The 27,777-nt window shown below is 45.4% G+C and overlaps 2 protein-coding genes across 7 annotated transcripts in view; both read left to right on the forward strand.

Annotated features, from left to right (window-relative positions):
* ARHGEF9 (Cdc42 guanine nucleotide exchange factor 9) overlaps nucleotides 1–27,777 on the forward strand; it is a 242,733-nt gene that overhangs the window by 106,635 nt on the left and 108,321 nt on the right. Inside the window, exon 1 of one of the 6 annotated variants that reach the window (XM_088129202.1) lies at nucleotides 15,068–15,190. The exons of 4 other annotated variants lie outside the window; for them this stretch is intronic. The gene's annotated coding sequence lies outside the window, so the exon portion shown is untranslated. Of the gene's footprint in view, nucleotides 1–15,067; nucleotides 15,191–19,305; nucleotides 19,328–27,777 lie in introns of those variants that run through there. One more of the 6 variants, XM_088129203.1, reaches the window with a different exon arrangement.
* Nucleotides 14,456–14,904, forward strand: LOC148213970 (uncharacterized). Its single transcript, XM_088129251.1, has one exon. It carries the CDS (start codon nucleotides 14,621–14,623, stop codon nucleotides 14,801–14,803), a length of 183 nt encoding a protein of 60 aa, XP_087985377.1. The 5' UTR covers nucleotides 14,456–14,620; the 3' UTR covers nucleotides 14,804–14,904.

Genomic DNA, 27,777 nt, shown 5'->3' on the forward strand with positions numbered 1-27,777 from the left:
TTTTGGTGTCGTGGTTCAGGTGCTGGGCTAGAAACCAGGAGACTATGAGTTGTAGGCCTCCCTTAGGCATGAAAGCCATCTGAGTGGCTTTGGACCAGCCCCGGTCTCTCAGCCCAACCCACCTCACAGGGTTGTCATTGTGGGGAAAAAGAGGCAGGGGTATTAGGTATGTTTGTTCTTTGAGTTACATGTATAAAAAGGTGGGATATAACAATAACAATAACAGAAGAGGAGGGGATGGGTTTGTTCTCTGTCACCCTGGAGAACAGGACTGGAACTGATGACTTCAAACTCCAGGAGAAATAAATCCAGGTTGGATATTAGGAGGAATTCCCTGATGGTAAGAGCTGTCAACCGGTGGAATAAGTAGGAAGTGGGTGTGTCCTCTTCACTGGAGACCTTCAGATGGGCTGGATAGCTACACGTGTCCAATATGCTGTAGCTGATCCTGCATAATGTCTGAAGTTTGTTTGTTTGTTTATTAATTTAATTTAATTTAATTTATTATTAAATTAATAATTATAATAATGATTATTTATTTATTTATTAATAAATAAATAAAACCTGCCACTTCTCTGGGCCAATGATTCCACGGTTGAACTGTTGAAGGTTTCCCCTACAGAATCTACTTTCTGTAAACTTATTCCATGCCCTGCCCTCTGGAATGGAGAAGAATGGGCTTGACCTTTTTCTCTCCTCTGTTTGGTGAGTCCTACCACCTCCTCCCTCAGTCACCTCTTCTCAAGACTAAATGTTCCCAGCTGCTTCAGTCTTTCTTCATAGTTTCCTACTTTCCTGATCATCTTTGTTACTGTACTCTGACCCTTTACTGATTCCACTGAATACTTCCTAAAGTGTGATACCTAAAGAACTCAACATAGCACTGAAAGAAGAAGTCCAAAGTCAATTGGTCATGTTTAGGCAGACAAGATAGAAGATTCAGGCAGTGAAGTAAACTCAAAAGGTATCAGGGAACAGGACCTTGGATAGCTCCAAAGGAGTCCTACTGGCTGAAGATCTCCTATTAGGACAGAAGAAGGAAAGTTCTCAACAGCCCTTTAAACTCAATAGAAGTTTTATGGGAGCAACTACCAGTTGTAGTTGTAACCACTTTGGGGTGTGTGTGTGCGTGGGGGGGGAGATACATGTAAAAGGCCTCATGCCTGAATGGACAGTCTCAGTTCCTGAGCAGCAGGAAATATGGAGGTTCTAGCAGCCATTTATCCTACAAGCTGGAGGATGAAGGCAGAGCTCTGATTTGGTGAGCTCTGAACTGCCCTGGTTGTGGGGAACTATCTTGAATTACGTTCTTATCAGAGTCTTCAGATGAATGCTGAAATGAGAGGTGGGGCACAAGTGATAACTGAAGAAATTGAGATGACTTTTTTGCACTGAAATTTAGTGGTGGGAATATTAATTTAACATCTTTGGTGGATACCATATTGGGAAAGGCTGTTTTAGAGGATCTTGTGGATGGTAAAGAAGAATGGTGTCTTTAAATCTTCTGGGCAGATTTAGTCAATCCACTGTGGAAACAGGACAAAACTCAGGGAGGAAATTCTAGCCAAAGTGACTCATGTTATAGATACAGTAAATTCAATTCCTCCAGATTATTTCTATTGCATTAAATTGGATTGCTCTGTGAACTTGCTTAGGATCTTGAAACATTGTCTGAACTGAGCAGCACCCAAAGCAGGTTTATGTAAGTTTTGTCTGATTAGGAGGAACTCACAAAGAAATACAAATTGAGTTGCTTCTGTGGATGTGTCATAGAAGCACTCATATTGCTGTGGCTGATGGTTAATGTACAACGAATAAAGGCAACCTAGTGAGAGGTTGTATAGCTCTAACCTCAGAAAGCCATGTTGCCCCTTTATTGATGGTCTTGACTGATTAACTCATCTCTGTTGTGAAACAAAGATCATGATTCAACTGAATGGAATAAGTAATGCCATTGTGTGAACCTGTGGTGAGATCACGGTTGAAATTTGGTTGCATTTTGGTCACACCTCAAAAAAAAATCTTAGAGCTGGAAAACAAGTGCAAAAAAGAGCAGTGGAGATAATAAAGCAGCTTTTCTATGAGCTAAGACTACAAGATTGGGGCTTAGGTGGATAAAGAGGTGTGAGGAAGATATATGCAGTCATGCATTATCATGGAAAACATGGATAGAGTTGTTCTCTCACAGTTACAATTCAGAGTCATCAATTGAAACTAAATGTGGATGGAGATATCTTCAGTTTGAAGATCTGCCTGGTTCAAGTTTGGCTTAAAGCAGTGCTGGGCACAAAAATTGTCCTGTGGTTTTTTCTAACATTTCTCATATTGTTTGATAAAAGCATTTTTTTCAACTTTTGTTTTAAAGGAAAAGTGTGTTTGAGTGATATGCTCATATGGTGTAGTGTTTTTGCACTTATTTAATGATGAGATGACCAAAGGAAGTGTCCAAATGTCCAGTCTTTCATTGCACTTGCCTCTCCCCAGGGGTCTGCAATCTCCCTGACTTTCCACCCTTGACGTCAGGAGGGAGCTACTCCCAATGGGTTTTGGGAAACACAAGCAGACAGAAAGGCTTCTGACATAAGAAAAGCTGTACAAGAATCACGCAGCACAGGGGGGCCTGCAAAGTATGGTCAAAAAACCAAGAACTGCTGTGGCGTAGTGGAGAAGGTGTTGGACAAGAGTGGGGAGACCCAAGTTCTAGTCCTCCATTGGCCACAGAAGTTCCTTAGCAGGACTTTGGGGCAGTCCCTTGCTCTTAGCCAAGAACCAGTGTGGTGTAGTGCTTAAAGGTGCTGGGCTAGGAGTGGGGAGACTGGAGTTCAAGTCCTCCTTTAGGTACAGAAGCTAGTTGGGTGGCTTTTGTCCATTCACTTTTTCTCAGCCCTAAACCAGGAAGTTGAAAAACATCCCAGATCACTTCTGAAAATGAAGAAAACAGCATGGATCTTTCCATGTAGTCACCAGGAGCCAAGATTGACTTGAAAGTCCATAACAGCTTATTTCCAAATGTGCATCTGTTGATTTAACTTAGTGATGTTGATGCTAATTATGCAAACCTGTAATCTTGTTGTCTCCCCTATCTTTGATGATGCAAGGATGGCCACCCGAGGATCGTGGCAACAGCACCAGCTTCAAGATAGACAGGGGTTTGTCTTATCCCAAAGTGCCCTTTTGGTCTCAGGAGAAGTGGTGTGGTGTCATGATTGAGGCAGTCACCTCCACTGGGCACTCTCTGTATATGTGTGCCAAGTTCCAGAATTCTCAGTAGTGGCCCTGCTGGTGGGGGAATCATGCGAGTTGGAGTCCATGCATCTGGAGGGTGTCCAGGTTAGGAAAATTGGGGATAAATGGTTGGCAAGGATGGTGGTGACTCACATTTGGTCCTAGAAGCTACCTGGATGATTCTGATCAGTTATGATCCTTAGCCCAACTTCCCCCACAGGATTGTTCTTGTGTCTGAAGGAATACTGTGTATGTTGCTTTGAGCTTCTGGAAGAAAGGCAGATGTAAACCTAAATCATAATAGCCCAAGGCTGGAAGAACTACCTCATTTAATCTTGCCTATCTAGATTGAAGGCTAGCTGGGGAATTCTGGGAGTTGAAGTTCACACATCTTCTAGCTGCCAAGGTTGAGAAATTCTGCATTAATCACATGAATTTAATTTCACCTTAGTGCACTGAGAACTTTACTGGGTCTGTACTGAACCTTCGGTCAGTTTCATTGAAGGATCCTGAATTTCAATTTCATGTCCAAAATGTGGGGTGTGTTTTTTTCCTTTCGTATAATAATGTTGAAATGTCCCATTTCCAAAGGACGATGGCTAGCTCACATTTTTGGATCTCAGTCTGAAGAAGGATTGATTTAAATTGTTGTCATTAATAGTAAAAACAAAGTACCTGTTGCTATGGCATTCTTCGCTGGGATGATGGAACAGCAATGTGTCATGAAAATTGAAAAAAGAACTGGTTGAGCCGGTAAGCTAACCCCAAGGGGGTTAGGTTTAGCCTCATGAAGATGCAGTTTTGTAGAGGGTTATTAGTAACCACTCAGCAGGATAAGGACAAGCAGACACCGTCTCTTTCTCTGCTGATAATTATGACAATGCTCTAGTGCAGTGTTTCTCAACCTTGGCAACTTTAAGACGTGTGGACTTCAACTCCCAGAATTCCCCAGCCACCCATTTTCTCTAGGGCAAAGGTGGAACTTCTTCAGGTACTCTACTTCCATAGAGAGTGGAGACAAGGGTCAGAACTGGATAAAGCCCTGTTCCCTTCCCCCCAATCCCATATCCGCAGGGGTATCAGAGCACATCACTGTAGGTTTTTAAAAATTCCTCTGGAAGAGATGTTTTAGAAGAGACAGGAGGTGGGAAGAGAAGTGAGCGCCCCGCAGCCTCTTGTGCAGAAGACGGGAGCATGATTTAAGATGACTACCGGATCAAATCATCCAAGATTGTGTGTTTTTGACATACAAACATGAGCCCATCGACCAGGAGAGGGGATGGTTGTGTTATTCCTGTTTTAGGAACAGGGCCAATAAGCCTTGGGGATTAATGTTTTGCATGGCTTATTTGGGGGGGGGGGGTACCTTCAAGTCTGTCTCGACTCCTGGGAACTACATGGACAAGTCCTTGCAGTTTTGGGGGGGACAAGATTTTCAGAAGTGGTTTGCCCTTGACTTCTTCCTAGGGCTGAGAGAGAGGGACTGGCCCAAAGTCCCCCAACTGGCTTTGTGCTTAAGGCAGGGCTAGAACTCACCATCTCCCATTTTGTAGCCTGATGTAATGGTGTGTGGGAATGACCTTGGGAGACAGGGGGAACAGATGCAGCCAAAGGAATGGGGACCCTCCCTAGTTTTTTGGCCTGTAAAGGAGACTGCAGGAGAAACGTACTTTCAGACTCGCAAGATTCTATTAAGGTAATCTTACAACAAAGTAGAATTTGCTCACCTGGGCGTGTTTCCTGCCTGGTCTACCTCGCAAGGCTGACACTTGGTGTCTTTAACCTCAGTACCAAACTGTCTGTCTTGCATGGCTTAGCGAACTCAAAATGTTATGGAAGAGGAGCTTTCAACAGGGAATTTTGGAGCAATTTCTGAAGATGATGCAAGTGGTGGCAGGGGTGATAAAACTGTCATAATCCTCAAAAATATACGATGTGCTCGCTTCATGGATGTACACTTGGTCTATGCCTTTAGCACCTTGGAAATCAGGAGGATTGTTTTTGGAGGCAGCATTCTCTTTTCAGGGATTGTTACTCCCTCTGCAAATTGGATCAAAAAGTAAAGAACGCTGAAAAATAAAAAACAGGATGGCTCTGAAGGAGAATATAAATGAGGACAGGTTGAAGGACTTTGGGATGCTGAATCTGAAGAGAAGAAAACTTAGGGGAGAGACGCATAAAGGGAAACTACAGGAAAGACGCTCAACAGCCATTTCCCAGGGCCACAGAATTAGAAATGATCGGTTTAAGTTGCAGCTCCCTTGATTCTACCCATGGAGGTCGTGGGTTCTCCATCTCTGAGGTTTTGAGGAAGAGGTTGGAGAACGACCACTCATGGGTGGTTTCTTTGGTTTCCCTGCACACAACAGAGGCTTGGACTACATGATCCTTGTGGTCCCTTCCAGGCCTACAATTCTGATTCTGTGCCTCTGTGCTATGATCCAACATTTATGTAAACCTGAAGTAAAGTATCCAAGAGCCAATTATGTCTTTGCTTCTCTGCAATACACCATCTGCTACCCACCATCTTTTAAGATAGAAAGTCTGGGAATTGTACCTGGGCAGTGCAGGGAATGTACTTGCTCTGCCGTTGAGCTACGGTCTTCTTTATGTATGGCAAACAGAATAGAATTCATTCTGTATGTTCAAATGGTGAAGCAGGGATGAACTTAGGCATTTAAATTATTTTATCAAGTCTTAGAAGCTGGAATATATTTAAAGTCATGCCCACTTTCAGAAAAAATGCGTCAAGTACTCATTCATTTGAGCGCATCATTCAAAGTAGCTTCCAGTCATTAACTTCCATTTGGAAATAGGTCAGAATTAATAGCCAGAGAGAAATTTTGAGTGCTTTGAAAGCCTTCTATCATAGTTAGTGAAACAATATCATACCAAATAGACCTGCTATTATGGTCAGACCGGCACTGAGGGAACAGCAGCCCTCAACAACAGAACCATTTGGGGGAGATGGAAGTAGTCTGCATGAGTCTGAGAGCAGAAATCTGACCTGAGCCACATTTAGTGAAGCAGGTTTTAGAACTGTAACCAAAAGAAGACTGATTTACAGAAGTCCAAAAGCATGGGTTCCCTGGTTTTATACCTGGAAGAAAAGGCAGAGGGAAGCAGAATGATAGACAAAGAAGGGACACAGAATAAATTCCTTCTATCTAACTCTCTATCTACTTTCTCTTCTCCTTGGTGGTCAGTGAGGTCCTGAGGTCCTGAAGAGTGATAGAACCATGGAATTATAGAACTTTGGAATGGAACAGGGGGACCATTTCTTCCAGTCCTCTGCAGGGTGCAGGAAAACTCTTCGGGCGAGGTGGCTGGCCAACCTTTCTTAAACACCTACAGAGATGGAAAACCCATAGTCTCTCTTGGGAAACCATTCTACTCTGGTATGGATCTTACTGTCGGGAGGTTTTCCTTTATATTTAAGTAAAATCTAGATAGCTGCAACTCGTGGTCCTGGTTTCTACGGCAACAGAGGAGAGTTCCTGACCATCTCTCCTATGGCACCCTTTTGTGTACCTGCACATTAATATCATGTCTCCCTTTAATATCCTTTTCTCCAAACTGAACATCCTAAGATCCTTCAGGTTGTCCTCATAGGACATCTCTTCAAGTCATCTTGGTTGTCATTCTCTGAACCTGTTATAACCAGTCAATACCCTGCTGGAAATGTGGTACCATTGGATTCACCCCTCCAGCAGCATTAACATGAAGAAGGCAAGTTTTAGAAATAATATTAAGCTTGGGTCACTGATGTTATAGATTCATATTTCATGAGTAATGAGTTGCCTACGAAGTTTTGGACAAATCAGTGTCTTTCCAATGTACATGGACATAGGAATGCGATACAAGCCATAATAATGTTATGGGTACTATTGCATCATCACATAAATAATGCAAGTTATCTACAATATCCTTTTAGCCAGAATTATAACCAAATATGTGTCTGTGAAGACAGCCAGTGCAGTGGAATAGTTAAGGTATTGAACTGTGACTGAGAAGACTCAGGTTGATTGGAGTTTGCAGAGTGACTTTGGGCAAGTTGTTGTTTTCGAGGTCAGCCTATCTCAACAAGCTGTACCGACGATGAAGTTAGGGAGGCCATCCTTACTGTCTGATGTTCTTCCGGAAATAAAGACTATATTCAAATTACTGTCAAAATAAAAAAAGAATGGAAGTTAGGCAGCTCATTAGATGAAATGCAGGTATACGGTAAGAGCACCTTCTCTTTGGCTTTTGCAGTTGCTTTGTCTTGAATTTCCATTGTATTGGTTGGAGTTTCTCAGAGTCTTCCTTGTCACATCTTCACTTGGCCATGTGATGTTCTTAGTCTAGAATAAGGGTACAGGAGTTCATGCTTGTGCTCCTTCATTGCCTCAACATCTCCTTTACACTGGTCTAATTCTTGTTTCCCAAGTTCCTGGGTGAACCTTCCATCTTCAACTGGTTCCTCTTCCAGGTTTCAGTTCTCACCTTTTTCATGCTCTTACCCTCCTTATACCATTAGTTCCACTTTCCTTTGTTATTCTGGAACCAGATTAATAGAATTGCTCACTTCTGTGGACATCCTGCCCCTGGCTTCCAGCAATAGTGTTAAAATTGGGGCTATGAATACAAAGCTATGCTACATGAAGTTTAGCTCATTAGTTGATTATTATAAGGAATCAGCAGGATCTTCTTCCAGTCACTTTGGCATGTTGTATTCTGTGAAGAACATGCAGATTGTTGAAAAGAGGTTCTAGTTTGTAGCAATATTGGAGATGAAAGGAAAGCCTCAGCCAGAGAAGTGCTTGAAGACCAGGTATTATTCGAGGAGAAATTATACTTTAAATGGAAAATGCCTCAAAGACTATAATTAGGTTCAGATACTATACTATCTTATAATTTGCTTCACTATAGCTTGTTAAGCCATGACTGGCCAGGTTCCCACACTGCACTAAGTTTATAAACCACAGTATCTGGGTTCACATGACATACAAAGCCAAATGGAAACCAACCATACTATGTATATTCCAACCTTTTAAAAAAGGGGGGAAAATCAACCCAGAAAATTACACAGTGATCAGCTTGACATCAGTACCTGGGAAAAATCATAGAAAAGATAATCAGTGGATTGGCAAAACTTCTGTAAAAAACAAGTTGTGCCAGCCTAATTTTACTGCTTTTTTGTGGGGGAGGGGCAAAGAGACTAGATTAGTGGACCAAGGGAATGCTGTGGATGTAGTGTACTTAGAAAGTTAACCATGGCTGCTTCAATGACAAAATGGAACAGTGTGGGAGGATGGTCCCATTACCAGATGGATTTGCAGATGGTCTAACAACCATACCCTACACATGGTCAATAATGGATCTTTGTCTGTGAGGATGGAGGGACGCAGTGGGGTAATGTCCTGCCCCAGTACTCTCTAACATTTTCATAAATGACTTAGACAAGGAGATAGAAGAGATGTTAATCAGATTTGCAGATGTCAACGGTAGGGGAGGGGGCAGGATTGCTAACACCAGAAGACAGGCTGAAGGTTCAAAAGGATCTTGACAGACTTGAACATTGAGCTCTCTCCAACAAATGCTCTTCACTGGCAAGAAATAGAAGGATTTGCATTTAGGTAAGGGAAAAAAACCCCCCAGATGTACAGGTAGAAGATAAGGGGTATCTGACTCAATAGTACTACTTCTAAGAAGAATCTGGGTGTCTTGATTGACCACAGATTAAGCATGAGTCGGTTGTGTGCTGCAGCTACCAAAAGAGCCAATGAAATCTTGGGTTGCATCAACGGAGGTAGAACATCGTAACTGGGACTGATAGTTTCACTCTGTGTCAAGCGGTCAGACTGCACCTGGAGTATTGTGGCCAGTTTTGGTTGTCACAATACAAGGAGGACACTGAGGAACTGGAAAGAGTGCAGGGAAGAGCAGCTAAAATGGTGAGTGCTTGGAGGCTAAATCCTATGAAAGAAGTTGCCATGCTTAGCCTAAAGAAGAGGGCATAGATTTATTCTCCATTGTTTCTAAATATAAAACAACAGGTGGAAACTTTACAGACTCAACCATGAAATAAGAAGGAATTTCCTAACTGTGTGGTCATTAAGCGGTGGAATAGCCTGTCTCCTGGAACCACAGAGGTAACATCACTGGCCATTGCTTTCAAGCAAAAAGTAGCCATTTATCTGGGATGTTCTGACCTGTTGTGGATAGGGGTTTGGACCAGAAGATCTAGGTCCTTTCCGACCCTATGATTCTATAATAGTGTGCTGTATGATCCCAAGCTGTATATGTGGGTTTAATGGTTTCTTGCTTGGTGTATTGTGCAAACCCAACATTATAAACTGTAGATTGTAATTTGTGGCTTAAAACAAGTTGTGAAGCCAAGTTAGTTGTTGCTGGCATGAGGGCAAAACAGCGTGGGTGACTAGATTTTGGAACACAGAAAAAGAAACACTGGGCAAGCAAGATGGTTTAAAAGTTGTGAAGCCATCTTCTTTTTCTCAAGAATGTGACAGTTTAGATTTTTTTCCCTTTAAAGACTAGAAACTTAAGAAGGAGCTTAAAATGCCTTTGGATGCCTACAGTGTCCATAGTCCAGCGATGTACATTGAAGAGGTGTCTCTGTGTTTTAACCATAGTTATTTAAAACTATGTTTCCTTCTAAAGACAGCATCTGGTGACACGAGAAGCTGACATGGCTACTGATAACGGCAGCCTTTGTTTCCTCTGTGGCACATGACAGATCTCGCACTAATGAGAATATGCCAACATACAGATGAGTGACTTCCAGCTCTTTCACGGCTTTCTAGATTTGACTCCTCCCAGTTTGGGCTGTCAGGTGACTTCATATGGAGGTAGAAGCTCAGGTGGCCTAAAGTTTTTCCCCAGCAGAAATTTCCTCCAGATAATAAAATAGCATCTTCTGTTTTTGAGCGTAGTTTTTTTTTTGGGGGGGGGGGAGAGAGAGAGAGATTCATTCATTCATTCATTCATTCATTCATTCATTCATTCATTCATTCTGGGAGTTGAAGTCCACACTTCTTAAAGTGGCCAAGGTTGAGAAACACTGGACTAAAGACTCTGCTAGACCATTAGATATATAAAATATATTTATATTTATATGTATTTAATGGTCTAGCAGAGTCTTTAGTCCAGTGTTTCTCAACCTTGGCCACTTTAAGATGTGTGGACTTCAACTCTCAGAATTGAATGGCTGGGGAATTCTGGGAGTTGAAGTCCACACATCTTAAAGTGGCCAAGGTTGAGAAACACTGCTTTAGTCTCATAAGGCTGCATGTGCGGTCTAAAAAGGTACATCCCAGATGTTTATTGGTTGGCTGATTTGCTAGCATGTCCCATCTTTTTTTAATGCCTACCAGATGTTGGATTTCAAGCGCCATCTTTCTCTCCAGGAATTGATAGGGTTGGCTTTATGATCACGTCATCTGCTTTCGAAAGTTCTGATTTGCCAAAAAGAGGCTCTAGAAAGTGGAATCCTCCTCCCCGTCTTGCTTCCCTGCTGAGGATTTCTTTATTTGAAAGGTTGTTGTTAAAAATAACATCTTGTTGAGGGATCCAAGCTGGGAACCCTAAATCTGGAAGAAGTCATTAAAATCCACAACACAATTATTGTTGGATGCAGATGAATAAATTAATTGCTGAACAGATGACTCTGGGAACAATCATAAATGTTTTGATGCACAATAAAATGTATAGATACAACTGTTAAGGATAAACTGGATTTACATTTTGTGCTAAGCCACAGCTTGTTGGGATTTAACTGCATTGTACAAAGGCAGCCAACTGTGGTTTAGTCAGCTAGCCTTGGATTAGAAGAGTATTTCTCAACCTTGGCAGCTTGAAGATGTGTGGACTTCAACTCCCAGAATTCTATGCTGGCTGGGGAATTCTGGGAGTTGAAGTCCACACATCTTCAAGCTGCCAAGATTGAGAAACACGGGTTTAGAGTAATATATGAACCAAGTCAGTTGTATGACTTGTGTTCTCTAAGGGCAAATTTTGAGACAGAATTATTTTCCTGTGGCGGAGGCTGATGGGGAAAAAGTCACAGAGCTTGGACTCATCAGGAGTATACAGTACAGGGCAACATCTCAGCTAATGGGCCCCCACTGAAGTCTTTAATAGCTCTTACAGCAACATTGCCGTTTTCTTGTGATGTATTTGTAATTATTGTTAATTCTATTAAGTGTCTTTGAATTCTATTAACGTCTTTGAAGAAAATGTGTTAGTCTGAAAAGGGGCTTCCAGATTCCTCCCAGTTTTTGGCTACCATAAACCAGCACGCCTCTCCTCTTATAATGTCAAGGATATCTGGTTGTCTTTGATCAGAAATAGTGTGCTGGACCAGGAAGACTCACCTCGTTCCAATCTGCCATCCCTACTTCTTTAGGGCTGAACGTGGCAGCCTTTGAGTAGCTGGGGGTTATTTTTAATGGGGGGGGGCATTGGACAAAGGAGACCACACAGGCAGGATCATGCCTGATTTGTCCTGGTTGGGTTTTAAAGAACTTTTGAAAACTTTCCGAACATCTTAGAAGTTGTGTGTCATTCCTGCTTCAGAATGGTGCACTGATGGTAAGCCATCTTGTCCCCTTACCTCAGGGCTGCTGTGGCTTTGGTGGATGGCTTGAAGCTTTACGTGGCTCTGGGGCAACTGGGGCACACACTAAGTGCGGTGGGGTTCAGGCCTTAAGCAGTGAGTTGAGGCAACCCCATAACGCCCGCTTAGTCCATTTACTCAACTTGCATGATATGCTGAACCAAGACCAGACACCGCGGAGGGCGTTCACACAACTCGCTAAGCTCCAGTGAGGAGGGCTAGTTTCAGGTCCTGTGTACCATGAACCCCAGCTGTGATCTTGTGCCAGCCAAAGGACCTCATCGGCTGTGATTAAGAGGGGAAAGGGGGAAGCACGTTCTCCTCGGAGCTCCTGAAGGAGGCGGGAATTGAATAACAGATGTGGTTATTGTAGGCGCGTTCATCTAACAGCACCTTAGATGAATGACTGAGCTTATGTATTCAGGAGCAATATATCTGTCAGCATAGGAAGAGATGCTGGGACAAGAGCAGAAGAGGTGGCTATCGGCCTGCCCTCGCTTGTAGCCATTCATCTCTTAAGTCCCCCACATTCTACCTTATCATTTGACTTCCCCTGCTATTTCCTTCGCCTTTGACAAGCGTAATTCATTCCTTTGCATCCCAGCCCCAAAGGAGGAAAATCTGGATCCACAAAGACAGTTCTCCTTTCGATAGCAAAAGTGCTCTTGGGGGGGCGGGGGGGCTTACGTAGCCAACTCAGAAACGTCCAGAAGAGAAGGAAGAATGTACAGCGATGTTTTTCAGGCTTGGCAACTTTAAGATGTGTGGATTTCAGTGCCCAGAATCCCCCAGCCAGCATGTTGTTGGGGAAGGTGTGTGCTGCAATACAGCATTTTGTACAGATTTGCTACGCTGTGGTGTGTCCAGTCCTCGGAAAGCAAAGAACCCTCACAAGTATATGTGAGAGAGTGAAGTTGGGGTTGTTTGGGAAAAGTTGCCAAGTTTGAAAAATGCTGATGGAGAGGAATTCAGCTCTGGCCTTGAGAAGGAAGAGAGAGAAGGAAAACGTTTGTTCAGCCCTGGGGGAGGAGAGAGTGTGAGAAAAAGACTCAGAACGACTTTGTTGTCCTTAGAAAGGAGGCAGTTGAGGCTCTGGATGGCGTTTCCTACCCCAGCAGAACAGCATTCCTGGAATCCTTGAAGGGCTGGCAAAGAGGGAGGAAAAGGGAAAGAGGTCAAAATAAGGATTAAAAAGAGAGAGAGGAAGGAAAGAAAGAAGGGAGGGAGGGAGGGAGGGAGGGAGGAAAAAAAATAAAAGCATGTGATTATCTGATGGTCTCTGTCCCATGGTTTTTGCCCATGCTATGTGATCCAGGAGAACCAGTCTGGTACAGTGGTTAAGGCACCAGGCTAGAAACCCAGAGATTGTGGGTTCTAGTCCTGAAAAGCCAGCTGGGTGACCTTGGGCCAGTCCCTCTCTCTCAGCCCTAGGAAGCAGGCAATGGCAAACCACTTCCGAAATCTTGCCAAGAAAACTGCAGGGACTAGTCCAGGCAGTTGCCAGGAATCAAGACTGACTCGAAGGCACCTCCACAAAACTGAGGACTTTAGATCCTCAGATGATGTCATCCTGCTCTTACTTTAGCAAACCCCTGAAATGTGGCTCTTCTGCCAGGCCTTGGGTTAGAGTGGGTGAGAGAGTCCCTTTGGGGACGACTGTTTATTGGCAGGAGCACCATCTTGCTTTTCAGTTTTGCTTTGATTTTGTTTTTACAATGTTTGCGCTGTACGGTTGGAAGGCCATGTTCTGTGCTGCCCAGAGTCATGAGGGAGCCGGGCAGCTGCTAAAACCAACCAGGAAATAAGTAAAATAGAGGGGGAAGCAAAAAAGGAAGGAAGGAAGGAAGGAAGGAAGGAAGGAAGGAAGGAAGGAAGGAAGGAAGGAAGGAAGGAAGGAAGGAAGGAAAAGAGACAAAGGAAAAGCAACAGAAGCAAGAGGAAAAAGGAAGACAAAATTAGATGGAAGGATGGAAGGGGGGAAAAAAGTAAGACAAAGTGGAGCTCGGCTTCCAGTCCTCTTGGCACGGTGATTTCCGAGTGGCGTCCAGTCCCAACGCTACCCAGAACGAACCCGGCTGAGCTGCCTCAAGGTCAGGCCGGTTCCTCTCGGGGCTGCCCCGTTCTGCGCAGGGACACCCAGGAAGAGAGGAGGAAAGAGGTGAGAAAAAAGGAAGGGGCTGGGAGAGAAAAGAAAGGAAAGGAGGGGGGCGCTTCCCGTTTTCGCCTCTGCCTCCCCCCCAGGACCCCCCCCCCCCCGCGGTCGCCTTTGAGCTGAGCGTTTCCTCCCGAGGAGTCGCCGAACGGTCCGTCCGGCGAGAGCGCGAAGGCAGCGCCCGCGGAGGCGAGGACGGACCCAGGGCGGCCGCCGCTCCTTGGCTGGACAGCGCGGGGCTGGCCGCCGCTTCCCTGCCCGGCGCGCGCGCGCGCGCTCCCCGGCTGGGCTCGGCTCGGCTCGGCTGGGCTCGGCGGCGGCTGCTTGGCGCATCGGCGGCGGCGGCGGCGGCTTCGGACCGGCGCGAGGCAGGGAGCGCGTGCGCGCGTCGGAGCCAGCGGCGCCCTCCCGAGCACCAGGCGCGCGCCGGCCGCCCCCTCCCTGCCTCCCTCGGCGGCGGCGGCGGCAGCAGCGGCAGCAACAGACCCCCTCCCTGCCTGCCTGCCTGCCTGCCTGCCTGCCTGCCTGCCTGCCTCCCCCCGCGGCGGCGGCGGCGGCGGTGGCGGCGGCGGCGAGAGCCGCGGGCCATTTCTTCGCAGCCGGCTGCCGTCGAGCATGGTGGCTGTATGGACAGTCTGGCCGAGCAGCGGTTGACAGCGCCCGGCCTGCCCGCCCCGCCGCACCTGGAGCACTACAGCGTCTTGCACTGCACCATGACCCTGGACGTCCAGACCGTGGTCGTCTTCTCCGTCATCGTCCTCCTCCTGCTCGTCAACGTGATCCTCATGTTCTTCCTGGGCACCCGCTGAAGAAGGGGCGCGCGCCGCGCTCCCCGCCCGCCGCCCGCCCGGCCGCCCGCCGCCCGCTGGGCTGCCCCGCCGGCGCCGCCCGCTCCTTCGCGGCCCGGGGCTGGAGCGGGGCAGAGGCGGCGGCCCGCCCGCCGCCCGCCGCCCGCCGCCCGCCCGGCCGGCCGCCGGCCCGAGCGCCAGCCGCGACCCCCGCCCGGCCGCCCCCGGCATCCCGCCTGACTGCCGCCGCCGCCGCCGCCGCCGCGCGCGCGGAGAGAGCCCGGCCGCCCGCCCGGCCGCCAGCCGGCGAGGGGGAGCCGCCTCGGCCCGCCGCGGCGCCGCTCGCCGGCGGGGACTCGCTTCACGGAGGGGGCTCCGAGCAGCCGCGAGATTCAACATGGCCTCGCTGTGAGCTTATGACGTTGGTACCTTCTCCCTCCCTGCCGCCCCGGTCGGGTCTCGCCTCCGCCGGGTCCCGCTCGGGCAGGGTCGTCCGTCCGTCCGTCCCGGGGGGTTGCGATGGATCGGGGCGGAGGGCTGCGCTGCCCTCCTCCTCCCTCGCGCTCGGGGATCTAGAGCCCCCCCACGGTAAACACCGCTGGGCGTGCATGCCTGTGTGCCCAGTACATGGGAGCGTGCATGCACACACACTTCCATAGGTACGTGCACACGTGCTGCATGCGGGCCGGCGAAGCCCGGCCGCCCCGCGGCTGCCTTTGCACAGCGCCGGACCCGGGTCGAGGAAAGCCTCGGGGAGCAGCAGTTGCGCTGCCAAGCTTGGGTTGGCTTAATTGGGGGGGGGGGTTGCCCCGTTGTGTGAATCCAGCCCCTCGGGTGTTCTTATGGCTGGGTTTATGCGGTGGACCCTGAAAAACGGCGGATTCAGGAGTCAGGTTAAAGGTATTGTAGGAAAGGGGCTTTTTAGATACCTTCTGTTAGATCTGATCAGTGGTCTGGATTTTCTGATATATACATAAGAATATGTCAGAAATATGTAAGAAAATGATCCTTTGTAAAAGAACAGTGCATAAACAGTGTGTAGTATGTGTGTGTGTCATACATATATAGACATATATGTACACATGTGGGTATATAAACGTGTGTGTATATTGAAAATCCAGCCTGCTGGTCCTTTGTGGCTGAAGATAAGTTATTCCTCACAGTATTTCAACCCAGTGCCTTCGAAAAGCAAAAGCTACAGAGGTTACATTTGGTGTCTGTTGGCCTGAAAGGCGCTAAAGAATTGAGGAAAGGGGTATTAGCAAAGTGGGGTGTGTGTGTGTGTGTTTGACTCTGTTGCCTTGATGGTGTGACTTGAATCCCCAATCTCCCAGCCTCCTTCCATGTCCTGAAAATGCAAACTGGCTGTGGGTGCAAGTTTCCCATCTTCACAGATGGGTAGAAAAACTGTGGAGGGTTTCGATTTTTAAAAATTTGCTTTTCCGTCCCTTTAAAAAAAAGGGGGGGGGGGAGAAGGGAAGTCAGGTACAAATCTTTACCAGTTGCAAAGATGCCCAGATGGAAAGCTGGGCTGACTTAATTGACATTGATTTCTTTCAGAACGGAGGTCCCGAATTGCATTTTAGCAGATAAGCAAAAGATCTCAGCTGGCTTGTCTGCTAAAAGTGGTCCCCAAGGGGGAAAATATCCCCTGTGAGGAAGGGCTCAGAGTGGTGGGGGTGGGCAGGAAAACCACGTGGGCCACTGTGCAAGTAATACATAATTTCACCTTTTGGTTGTATGCCTCTCCTCTGATTTGAGGAGTGTTGCCTTTTATTTTTGAAATATTCTCTTGCAAGACCGTCTCCCTGGTGTTTCTGCAGAGCAAACTCTTGCAAATTATCACTTTGCCTGTTAATGAGGGCTGCCATAAATATAAGTCTAGCCAAATTCAACCAGGAATGGCTCCCTTATATACGATATATCACAGAGCAAGGCAGATTTAGACATCTGGATATGTTTTTGAGGATTTAAATACAAACAAACAACAATAGCTAATGTTCAAAGTAAAGTACAAATGTTTAAACTGTGTTTAGTGGTGGAGAACCCAAATGGAAGGGGAGGATCTATCACCAGAAAAATCTTTTCTAAAAAAATCTAATCTATATGTAGTCATTCTTTTCTTCTATCTCATTTCTTTTCTTACCCTCTTTTGCATTTCAGTATATATAGATAGAGAGAGAGAATGAATAGAGACCCTTTGATATGGTTACTTCAATTTCCAACTTCCCTTCCTGCTTTTGCATTGGGAGGTTGATGGTGAACCAGCCTCGATTCTCTGCAGTTTCAAATGTGGGTGTTTGGAAAGAAAGAAAAAAAAATATCACAGATAAGCTTCTTAAGCTGTCAGAGCCAGAAAGAGAACCTTGGAAGCCGGTGTGCCTAAACGGATGTGAATCATTAATATGTGTACGGATGGATGGTGTGGATAATAATAATTATTGTTTAAGAACTTGACAACTGTTACATTGTAATAGCACTCTTTAGAGCTTGAATTGCCAGGGATCTGGGCTTCGTGTAGACCTCTCTTTTATATTTAAGTACTATCTCTCTCTTCTGACCCCCATATTTATTAGTGTGACCTTAGGATATGAGAAGGAGAAGATCTTTAGAGTCTCTGCCCCCCCCCCCAACTTCTCTTTCTAGGAAAAAGTTTATTGGAATGAATTGGGTTTCTTCTTTTGATCTTGGGTTGATGGAGAATTGGTCAGAGGGGCGAAGGAGTTGGAAGAAGGAAGTGAAGGCCATCTGGGCATCTCAGAATGTTACCTCTGTCTGTAATATCAGCTTTGAACACGCTTATCCAAAAATATTGTTTTAAGGTGGTACTTAGCCATGAGCAAATGCCACCATCAGCCTCATGTTGGTGGACAATTCGCTCTGGGTGCGTCTGTGTAGCATTCTATCATTTTTACACCATTGGTGAGCCCTTTGGAAGAAGGAGAATAGGTGGGGTGCATTTCAGCAAATTTGGGATGTTCTTAGGTATATTAAATTGGAGATCCAGATTAGCTGATGGTTACAGGCAGGCATGCTGCGGTCTTGCTTGAGAGTAAGAAATGCTCTATGGTACATGGATACCTATCTGTCATAGACACCTCTGCACCGATCTCTCTCTTTCTTGGTCTGTGCCCTACCCTTTAAGCAGCAATATCCAAGATGTCAGATTTGCGCGTGTTGTTAAATTGCATGGAAATTTAAAGCGAGTGTGTTATAACGAGGAAAAGTAGAAATGGAGAAAGCTATCATCTTAATTGGGTCAAGGAATGTTTATGTGTGAGAAACAGCTTGCGGCCTGCCATGTGCTTTGGGCTCTGACCTCCATCATCCTCAGTCAGCATGACCTGTGGCAAGGGAACATGGGAACTGAGATGCTGAAGCTTCTGGATTATTGCAAACTGCCAACTCCTCTTGTAAATTTTCACCTAAGTTCCCAAGAGGCCCAAAAAGCCACTGGGAGGAATGATCCAAAAGCAGTTGATGGCTAGATTTTGGTTTCGACAACTACAGAAGCACCCCTCTATTTTGCCTTCTGACTATTAGGGCTAGTAGTAATGGCAGAGTACTCTGAGGGGGGACGAACTCTCATGGTGAGCTTTGAGCCCTGTTTCCGCAGGCTCCAAACCCTTACGTTGGCCTAAAGAAAGTCTCGCTGAAGTTGATGTGTCTAATTGCAGCAGGTCGGTGTGCAGTTACAGGCTATCTGTACACAGACACAGAAGCCCCCGAAGATGAAGCCTACACATGTGGAACGGAGAAAAGTAAAACTTTGCTGGTCCAGATGTAGTGGTGCCAAAAGAGCTAACAACAACACTGAATTTGTGAAGATTTCCTCCCAATACAGTCATGCAAGAGATGAAGAGCACGTCTAGTAACTAAGGCTGCATGCATGCTGCAGCTGGAACCCGTCAACGGCTGAGTGCTTCCTTAAAGCAGGATTAAAATTATTGGCTGCCATTTCCAAGCAGGAGGCTGTTGAGTGTATCATAGCAACCCCTGTATCAGTGTATGGCTGGGGGGGGGGGAGAGGGGGGAGAAGGAAGAATCCATTTCTCTTTAGCTACAACCCAGGGCTTTTAAGCACTCGGTCCCTTTTTAGATCACAGAGACACTGACACATTTTGCTTCCTCCCCATTGTCTGGATGCTTCAAGGGGAAAGAATAGCTCCCCAGCCCCCCTCCCCACCTCTGCATCGGTACAAAATCCGTAGGTCTCTGTGCGGCGGCTGGCGGTGCCTGGGGCTGCCTCTTTTCAAGATGACGGGATAGACTCTCCTCCTTGCTATTTTTATTTATTGCTGTTCTCGCCATGCCGATCACCCCTTCGTTTCCTCACCGGCCTCTCCTGAGGCACCCCCCCCCCTCGACAGCTACGTTTTGAATTTCACATGCCGAGCGGGGGTAGTGATGGGAAATCTCCAAAACATTTTGGTCTGCTCTTTTCTGTCCTGGAATTAAAAGCTGGATAATGAACGCACCGCGCTCTCTGCCGCCAAGGAGAAGCAGAGCCAAAGAGGATTTGCTGGTGATCCCCCAGTTCAGGCAGTGAGTAGAGAGCTGGGTTCACTATGCCCTACTCTTTCTGTCTGCAACGGCTGTGTGTGTGTGCGTGTGCGCGCGCGTGTGCATGCATGTTGGGGGGGAGGAGAGTTGGTCCATTGGAAGCTAACAGAGACGCGTCTCCTCTAATGTTCTTAAAAGCCGCATTCGGGGTCTTCCGACATTCTCATCTCTGTTCAGAATGTGGTTATATTTATTTTTGGGCCAGGTATTCTGTGCACAGCCCAATTGCTGTGTATAATGACGGCAGGAAAATTGCCCCAAATCAATGTAAGTCTTTTTTATCAAATTACATTTGTTTTAATGGGCAGAAGCCACCAGGGATGGCTCATTGTCTGTGCCTGTCTCCCCATCTCCACCCCCCTTCCTTCCTTTTTCATTATCCTTCCAATGTAATGTGTGCTGGATGCAACCAAAGAAATGCTTCTGTTTGTTCCATGGGTGCATGCTTGCTTGCTCGGATCCGCTTTCTCATGTCTCCCTTTCCCATCCAGTTTGGCTTTCCTGGTGGGGGCAGCTCTCCGGGAGCAATGGAGATCTTGGGGGTGACAGGGGAGGGAAAGGTGGTGGGGAGGTGGGGTTCTTCCTGATGCTATTGGGCTCCAAAATGGGACGCGATACTATTGTGGGGCTGACAAGAAGGGAATTCAGTATATTCCATTCACAAATCACGATGGTGCTGGGGGTTGGAACAGAATGGGGAATTCTCCTGACCAGCCAACGTAAGGATCTGTTGTGTAGGGTAACTCTATTACTTAGGGGTTATTTGGTTTTTTGTTTTTGAGGGACTAGTTTGTAACAGCTTCATTGGTTTGGTGGCCTAAAGCAGTTTGTTCCATTATGAGAGGGAGGAAGGGGGTTCCTTCTCTTTTTCACTGCGAAGTGAAGCAGGAGGACCATCTGATGAACATCCTGCACCTGGAGGATGTCCACCATTTAACCCTAGTGAGATGGCGTCACGTTCTGTGGTCAGCCTCGGCCAAAGTGGATACTCTTGGCTTTTTTCCAAGCGCTCCTTTCCAAGGAAATGCTGTGCTGTACTTGGAACTGTCATGATTTATTTGCTGTTGCCTAAATATAGATGGTCTTAGAAGAAAAGCACCGAGGGCATCGGAGGAGGACTTGCTCTTTGGGGGAATCTTCCATGGCACCCAACTTCTCCTTGGGGAAGAACAAAATGTTTATCTTCTAGATAACTAACGCGGATGTTTTTCTTCTTTTCTCGCTCAAATCTTTGCTTTTAGACTTTACCTTGGCACCCCCCCCCCCAATTGTGTTTTCCTCCTTTTCTGCCTTTTGCTCTGCTTGTTTGCTTCTCCTCTGGAGAACATGAGCTTCTGCCTTAATGGACACCTTGCTGTCCTTGTGTGCCTGGGACACAGAGAGAGTCCTGGAGAGACTTCCTCATTCTCCCGGTTGTACTGATTTTCAGTCGTGTCATCCTTTGCACCTCTGCTCAGAAGAAAAACCATAGTATTCAGTGGTTACTCCTTGATTAGTGTGCATTGAATTGCAGTCCCAAATGGCATTACTGAATTCAAGATGAGCGAGGTGATTGACAGAGCATTCATGACGAAGTGGAAAAAGAATCTGGATTCGTATTAGGCAGTTTTAAGGCTGGGTCTATGCTAAGCCGCTTCCTATGAATCACTGCGTTTAAGGAGAGTTGATTGTTGACCTAGCAGTTGCACTTCATGTATGGTTTCATTCCAAGTCTGTGTTCTCTGTTTCAGCTTTAAGCTTCGAAAATCTTGTACGAGGTAGAATGAAACAGTGTTAGCACAATTACTTCCAAATTGTAAGTTAAGCTGAAATCCCGCTCAAATACATCATTTTGCATGAAGCCGTCTTGCATTCTGTTATGGGCAAGTTTTTTTAAAAAAAAATTATAAAAAATGAATGAGGCTGCTGGACAGTATTGTGATGGAAATGAGAGCGTGGGCAGGTTTTTGATGTGCCCGTTGATGAAGTTAGTGCAAGGGAGCGTTAGTGCAAGGGAGCGTTGGTGTTTTCTTGCAACTAAGGTCTTCTTCCATTTGGCAAACCCAGTGGGTCCATGGACGACCTCTGAAGAAAGCTGGGCCATATTCAGGAGATCTTTTTACAAAGAGCAGCTGGTTCTGTTTCCAGCCCCCATAGTAAATCTTGTAGGGGAATGTCATAACTTATTATCATGCTAGTCACTAACTGCCAATTCCTGGATATCTAGAAGAGAAGGAAAATCAGTTCTGTGCAGAGGAGGAGGAAGAGGAAGAAGAAGAAGAAGAGGAGAGCAGTCCCGCTATGCTTTCACATGTAATACAGCAATAGTCATGAGGTCCTTGTTTGGGGAAAGATTGCAATATGAATATCTCCAAAGAAGAAAGAAGAGAAAAAGGCAGGAAGGCAGGACTCCAGTTGCTGCATTTTCCTGTCCCATGGCTTCATTCGTGTTGCATGCGGTATTTGCATCCTTGCTTTTGAGTAAACCAGCTTGCTATTGATGCAACTCAACTGATAACCCGTTCCATCCACCAATGGATACAGCATCACTCAGTCATTCTGAAACCTGTACGATTTACTTCTGAGAAATCTTGCAGAGGTTCAGGCTGTAGGATCCAAGCTGGTTTTGCCTGGAATTCTGAAAACCACTGGGGAATTCACAACCTGACTCGTCTCTTTCTAGTTTTATCCATGATCACTTGATTTTTTCTGCCCTGTTTTGAAAGGCATTTGGGACTGGGGGGCGGAAATACCCCAGAGATTCATTGCCAGATAATAGATAACGGGTAGCCTCTCTCCGTCAGGGAGCTGGTATTGTTGAAATAAACTCAGTTTGTTTGGATTGGAGATTTGGAACAGGCTGGGCTTCATTTAGCAATTTGCATCCTGTAAAATAAACATACCTGTCTGTTTCCCCTGTGCCTATCCTAGGTTGAGATTCAGTGTCTTGCCCAAAATGGGAAGATGCCTTTCCCAGATGGTGTCTGCTTTTGAGACTTAAAAGGGGTCAACCGTAGCTGTGTTTTGCCCATAGCTGTGAGCGATTGACGTGCTCAGATGAAGCTCCATTTTAGGCCGCTCAGTCTTTGGGAAGAAATGCTCCACGCAGGCTTGCAAATTTAGGAAGTAGCATTCCTGTGGCTGAGTTGGCATGAAGGAAAGGTTCAGGAGGAAGGGGAGCTGGATCCCCCCCCCAAGCTTCGCTCCAGATTGTGCCAGGTTGCTAAAGACTGCCATAACTCAGGGGGTAGTCTCTTGTGCTGGAAATTATCTGCAAAGATAATGTTATAAATAAAATTAAAATTAAAAAATAAGTTTTAAAGTTAAAATTTATCTTTAAAGATAAAATTATCTGCAAAAGATCATTAAAGAGCCAGTTTGGTCTAGGGGTTAAGGCTCCAGGCTAGAAAGTAGGAGATGGTGAGTTCTACTCCTGCCTTAGGCATGAAAGCTGGTTGGGTGACTTTGGGCCAGTCCCTCTCTCTCAGCCCTACTCACTTCACAGGGTGGTTGTTGTGGGGGAAATAGGAGGAGGAAGGAGTAGTAGCTATGTTCAATGCCTTGAGTTATTTATCCAAATAAGAAAGGCAGGATAAAAAAATCTAAAAAAAAATGCTTGTGAGTTTCCTTGACTGACCTGTGATGACCCAGTTGGGGGGAACTGCTTTACAGAGGAACCTTGCTCCTGATTCTTCCATTTTGTGGGAAATGTGGACATGCTGCTTCTGTGCTGAATATGGGATATAATCTTGAATTAATCCTGAATTAACTGCCCGCAAGCCTGGCTGTGGTAGTGAATGCAGTGTTGCAACGTATTTGGTTTCGGAAAGAATTGTCTTTGCACAAGATAAGGTATTGCTTTCGTTTACTTTGGGAAGAGCCCGCTCTGTGTGTGTGTGTGTGTGTGTGTGTGTGTGTATTTATTTATTTATTTATTTATTTATTTATTTATTTGTGGCTCCTCTGCCTGGCATTTATGAAGTTCCCTTCCCAAGGATGACCTTTCTTAAGGCCTGATGCCCTGGAGGATGCCCGGCTTGACATCAGCAGGAGAGGTGGAAGATGGATGAAGAGGCAACTCTGGGTGTGATTTGCAGCTGATTAAGGATCATTTCTGACTTCTTCTTTTTTAATTATTGCATCGTGGCCAGGCTTAGACTGCTGAAGCAAATACAGCTTGGGGGGTGAGCAGTAGACTCAAGGTATGCTCAGAAACATCCTGTTCTTTAATTTTTAACACACACCTCTCCTCCTCAGACATGGTTATGAACCCGGCTCTCATCTGAGGAACCTAGAATGCTCCTAAATAAAAGAAATACAGTTGCTCTTGCAAGGTTAAAGTCTATACATGTTTTGCCCCCAAATAAAAAAAAAACAACCAACCCACATTTGCATCCCTGATCTTATGATTCCCTGTGTACCTAAGGCTAGTACATTTTGCTGAATATATAACTTCTTCTTGCTTACAAAATGGGACGCTTCTTGCTCTGATGGATGAGCAACCTAACAGACAGCTGTGGACTTCAAGTCACAGCTGGATTGCAACTCCCAGAATTCCAGGCTGATTCAGCATTCTAGGATTGTAGTCTGAACACATTTAGAGAGCCCCCAGTTGGAGAATTTGTGTCCTTTCTCCCCCTTTTTTCCCTGCTGTGCTGTAAATCTCTCCTTCTGTTCTTATCTCCCCTCTGTGGCATAGCTCTGCGTTGGCATTAAAGCTTAACCATGATCAGTATCACGCCTGTTTCATTTTTAATAGGGTTTCCAAGCTTTTTTCCATCTCTTATCTCAAAGTCTGGTTTGAATCAGGGCTTGCATTAACCCCCACAGCTACTGGTTGGGGTTTTTCCTCCTTGCCGCTGTATTAGCTAATTCGCATGAAGGGAAGGGGAAATCATGCGATGGAGGAAGAAGGGGGGAAGCATAGTTGAGGGTGCAAAGTACGATTGGCTCAAGGCTCTGATTTTATTTGCACATATTCTACAAAATGTAAAGCGGGCCGTTGCTTTCAGCATAAGTTAGAAAGCTGAGTGCGAAACAAGAGCAACGTCAGCAGCAGCCCGGTAGAGAAAACAGACCATTTTGCCAAGGGATGACAAAATGTGGGGTACCTGCTTGAAAAAACAAATCTGCAAACCGAAACTATTTATTCTCAGGGATTGGGGTTTTTTAAGAGTAACCTTAAGCACTGCTTTCGTTTCTTGGAGAGGGGATATACATGGTTTTAACATCTTAAATGCCTCTGTAGGAGGGCAAGATAGACCTTCTCTTATGGGGATTGTTTCGGTACTTCCTATAAACAGGACTCCCCCCCCCCCCAATTAATTTTGCCAGGCTTTATCTAATTCTATTCCAACAATTGGTTTTGTCTAAACCAATTGTTTGAAGACTATAAGAGCTAGAAGACTATTTTTCACCCTGTGTCGCTGTTGTAGCATTGACAGCAATAGCATTCACTTTTGAACATCGTTTCTGTCATGCTCTGGGATATGTACAGTTAGACAGCACTGGGCATTCTACATTTCCACTTCGGACAAAGGGGGTGGGTGTCATGGCTGGGATTTACTGCAAAAAGTGCTGAGGTCAGGCCTGGAGGCCACGTTTGAACCTCCCTTTTCTTCTTCTAGCATCCCATATCAGCGTTCTTTTTTCCCCCCCTTAAAATTGAAGAGAACCTAAGTGGAGAAGTCCAAAATCTAGAAATAACCCATGGGTTTATATTTTCACTGATCAGTTTTGCTTCGGTGGAAAGTCCACTTCAAACGAGGGTGGTACAGAAGTGGAAACTTGACATCCTCCACTAAATCTGTAGGTGTTTCTCTGAAATTCTCAGACACTTTCTTCAGCCCTGTGTCTCTTTGTGAAGTTTAATGGGGATATAGAAAGCCAGAAATGTTCATTTCAAGCACAAAATGCCGATTGCAAATGCCCAAGATACAAAGAACCAAACAGCTAATCCATTCATCCTCCCAATTTTAGGCTTTAGTTTGGCAAATAGCCGTGCTTTTTCATTGCTTGTTTTTGGAAAAAAAAGTTTCTGAAAGAAAACCTGTCTGGAGAATGAGCTACGGGTCAGTGGTTAGAATCCATGCGTAGTACCTCCAATTTAGAAAGATATCTTGGACAAAAGATGCAGAGATAGATCTTTTTTTCTGGTGCACTCTTAGTGATCTACCGCCAGTAGTTTGTAAGACAGAGCTATGATTTGATTTAACATGACCACATACTTTCCAAATTGTATGTCCTACTCTCTTCCAGGCAGCTCCAGCCAGGAGATTTCAAAAGGAGCTGTAGCCAGCCACTTTTGGCCTAGACAGACCAATGACATGATGTCACGTTCAACTTTTAATATCTTTACTCTATGCTGGTCTATGACCATAATAAAGATTTTACTTAATTCCTTCAATTGAGGGCCTCTTCCAGGGCCACCTCCATCAAATCAGGCAAGGCCCTGATCTGTACCATTATGATGCAGAAGTTCAAGCAGATGGCTCACTTTAATTTTTAGCAATAGTTTTTCACTCATCCGGTAACTGCTGCACAGAGCTCAGTGTCTTTTAGCTGTTGTCAAGCTTTTGGTGGTGACCTCCCTGCTCCAATAAGCAGGAAGTAAGACACTTTTTCTTGAAACCATTTCGACCAGAGTGCCATGGAAAGTGTTCCAGGTAGCAAGTTGTATCCAAAAGCAGTGCTTTTCTTAAAGGGTGAAGAAGTTTGATTCCAGGGCCTAAATGAGGCTATTTAACTTTGGGCTGATGCTGAATTTTCACCATAAGTCTTTAACATTGGTCGTTCCTTTCATTGAAGGTAGAGTGAAAAATGTTGCAGTGTGATCTCCACAGATGCTATTGGTGATGGGTTTTGACCAAGCAGAAAAAAAAAAAAGATTTGGAAACAGAGGCTGATCAAGGAAGAGTCTCTACAAACATAGTAGCAGGTCCCATAATCTGCAGGTGATGGGTATCTCAGACACCTTCTTCTCCGATACGATTGGGGAATGTTTATCCTGGAAGATTTCCTTCAGGATTTCTTAAGTGTTGATATGAGAACACAACTCCAGTGGAAGACTCTGCCCATGTGGGACAGGTGTGATAGAAACATGTTTTTCTGTACTGCCCATGTTATGTCTTCTATCTGGCTCTCCCACCATAAGAGGAATCCTTTAGTTCTCCTTACTCAAAAATTATTCCTTCATTAACTGTGGACATTTATGGCATGTGGCTTATAAGAAGTCAGTTATGTGGGTATGGGTGAACTGAATAACTTAGGTACTGTGTTCATACAACATGCTAAACCAGGCCAGGTTTAGTAGATATATTTATTCAACTTGCTAAGGGTTGAATTTTGGTTTTGCTTGTTGTGGAAATCCAGGCCATTTGGCCATTGTATGGTTTGATGAATTGTGTAAATGAAGACAGTGGGTTAATTTTGCAATTAGGATAGGTGTGTTATGTGAACACAGCCCTGAAGTGTGAAAAAATGAGAGAGAGAGACAGACAGACAGACAGACAGACAGACAGACAGGCAGACGTTCTTATCCAAGTCAGACGATATGGTGTAATTGCATGGATTGGAGCTCAGCTTTTTATGTTGAAGTGTTTGGAAGCTCCTTTGGATCAAGAATGGATGGGAAGGTCATGGACAGAAATCTGAGGAGGCTGAAGTTCCCCCTCCTCAGGTTTTTGGGATACAGTGAAACCTCGATTTATCTTCACGCAACGAGTCAAATTTTCGTTATGATTTATGTCCTATTCTCGATGTTGTCTTGCAAATGACCACAAATTTCATCACTTACATCAGTGATGACATTTGAGTAAAGACATTGCAAAATGTCATAAGAGGACTGAATGGTGTGCTTTCCTATTTAATGGACATTTGTGAATAACAGACAGCCTCTCCGCCAAATTAGACCATTAAAACCAAGTAAAGAGATGAGCTGAATTTGGAATAAAGTTTGTGGTGCTCACTGCTTGACAGTTACCTGTTTAACATAAATGGAAACTGCATTTGTTGTGCTTGTGGATGACCTCTGATGGGAGCATGATTCTTCTGGTCTTGAGGAGGGTAGTGGCAGGTCTTGTTAGATCTCTTGGCTACTTTCAGTACTATTCACCATGGCGTTCTCCTGTACTGGTTGCAAGAGTCGGAGAAAGGAGGAGATGTATTATAGTGGTTCTCCTTTCTGGATGGCCAGTTCCAGGTGTTCCAGGAGTTGAAGTCCACACCTCTTCAAATTGCCAAGGTTGAGAAACACGGGGCTGTTAGTAACATAATGTCTATAGCAACATAATCTTGCAAGTCTGATTGTGCCTCCCCTCCTCCCTCTTTTATATTCATGGGAATTAGGAGGATGTCTGAGACGTTTTTGTAATCCTCCCCATCATCTGGACTCAAAGCAACTCTTTTGTTGCTTTGGTAACGGATGTTCCCCCTCTCCATCAAGGTCATCCTCT

This window comes from Python bivittatus, unplaced genomic scaffold, assembly GCF_059951505.1.
Source record: "Python bivittatus isolate LINGU-HERP-01145 unplaced genomic scaffold, Pbiv_v1 ctg000790_np1212, whole genome shotgun sequence".
Classification (NCBI taxonomy): Eukaryota; Metazoa; Chordata; class Lepidosauria; order Squamata; family Pythonidae; genus Python; species Python bivittatus.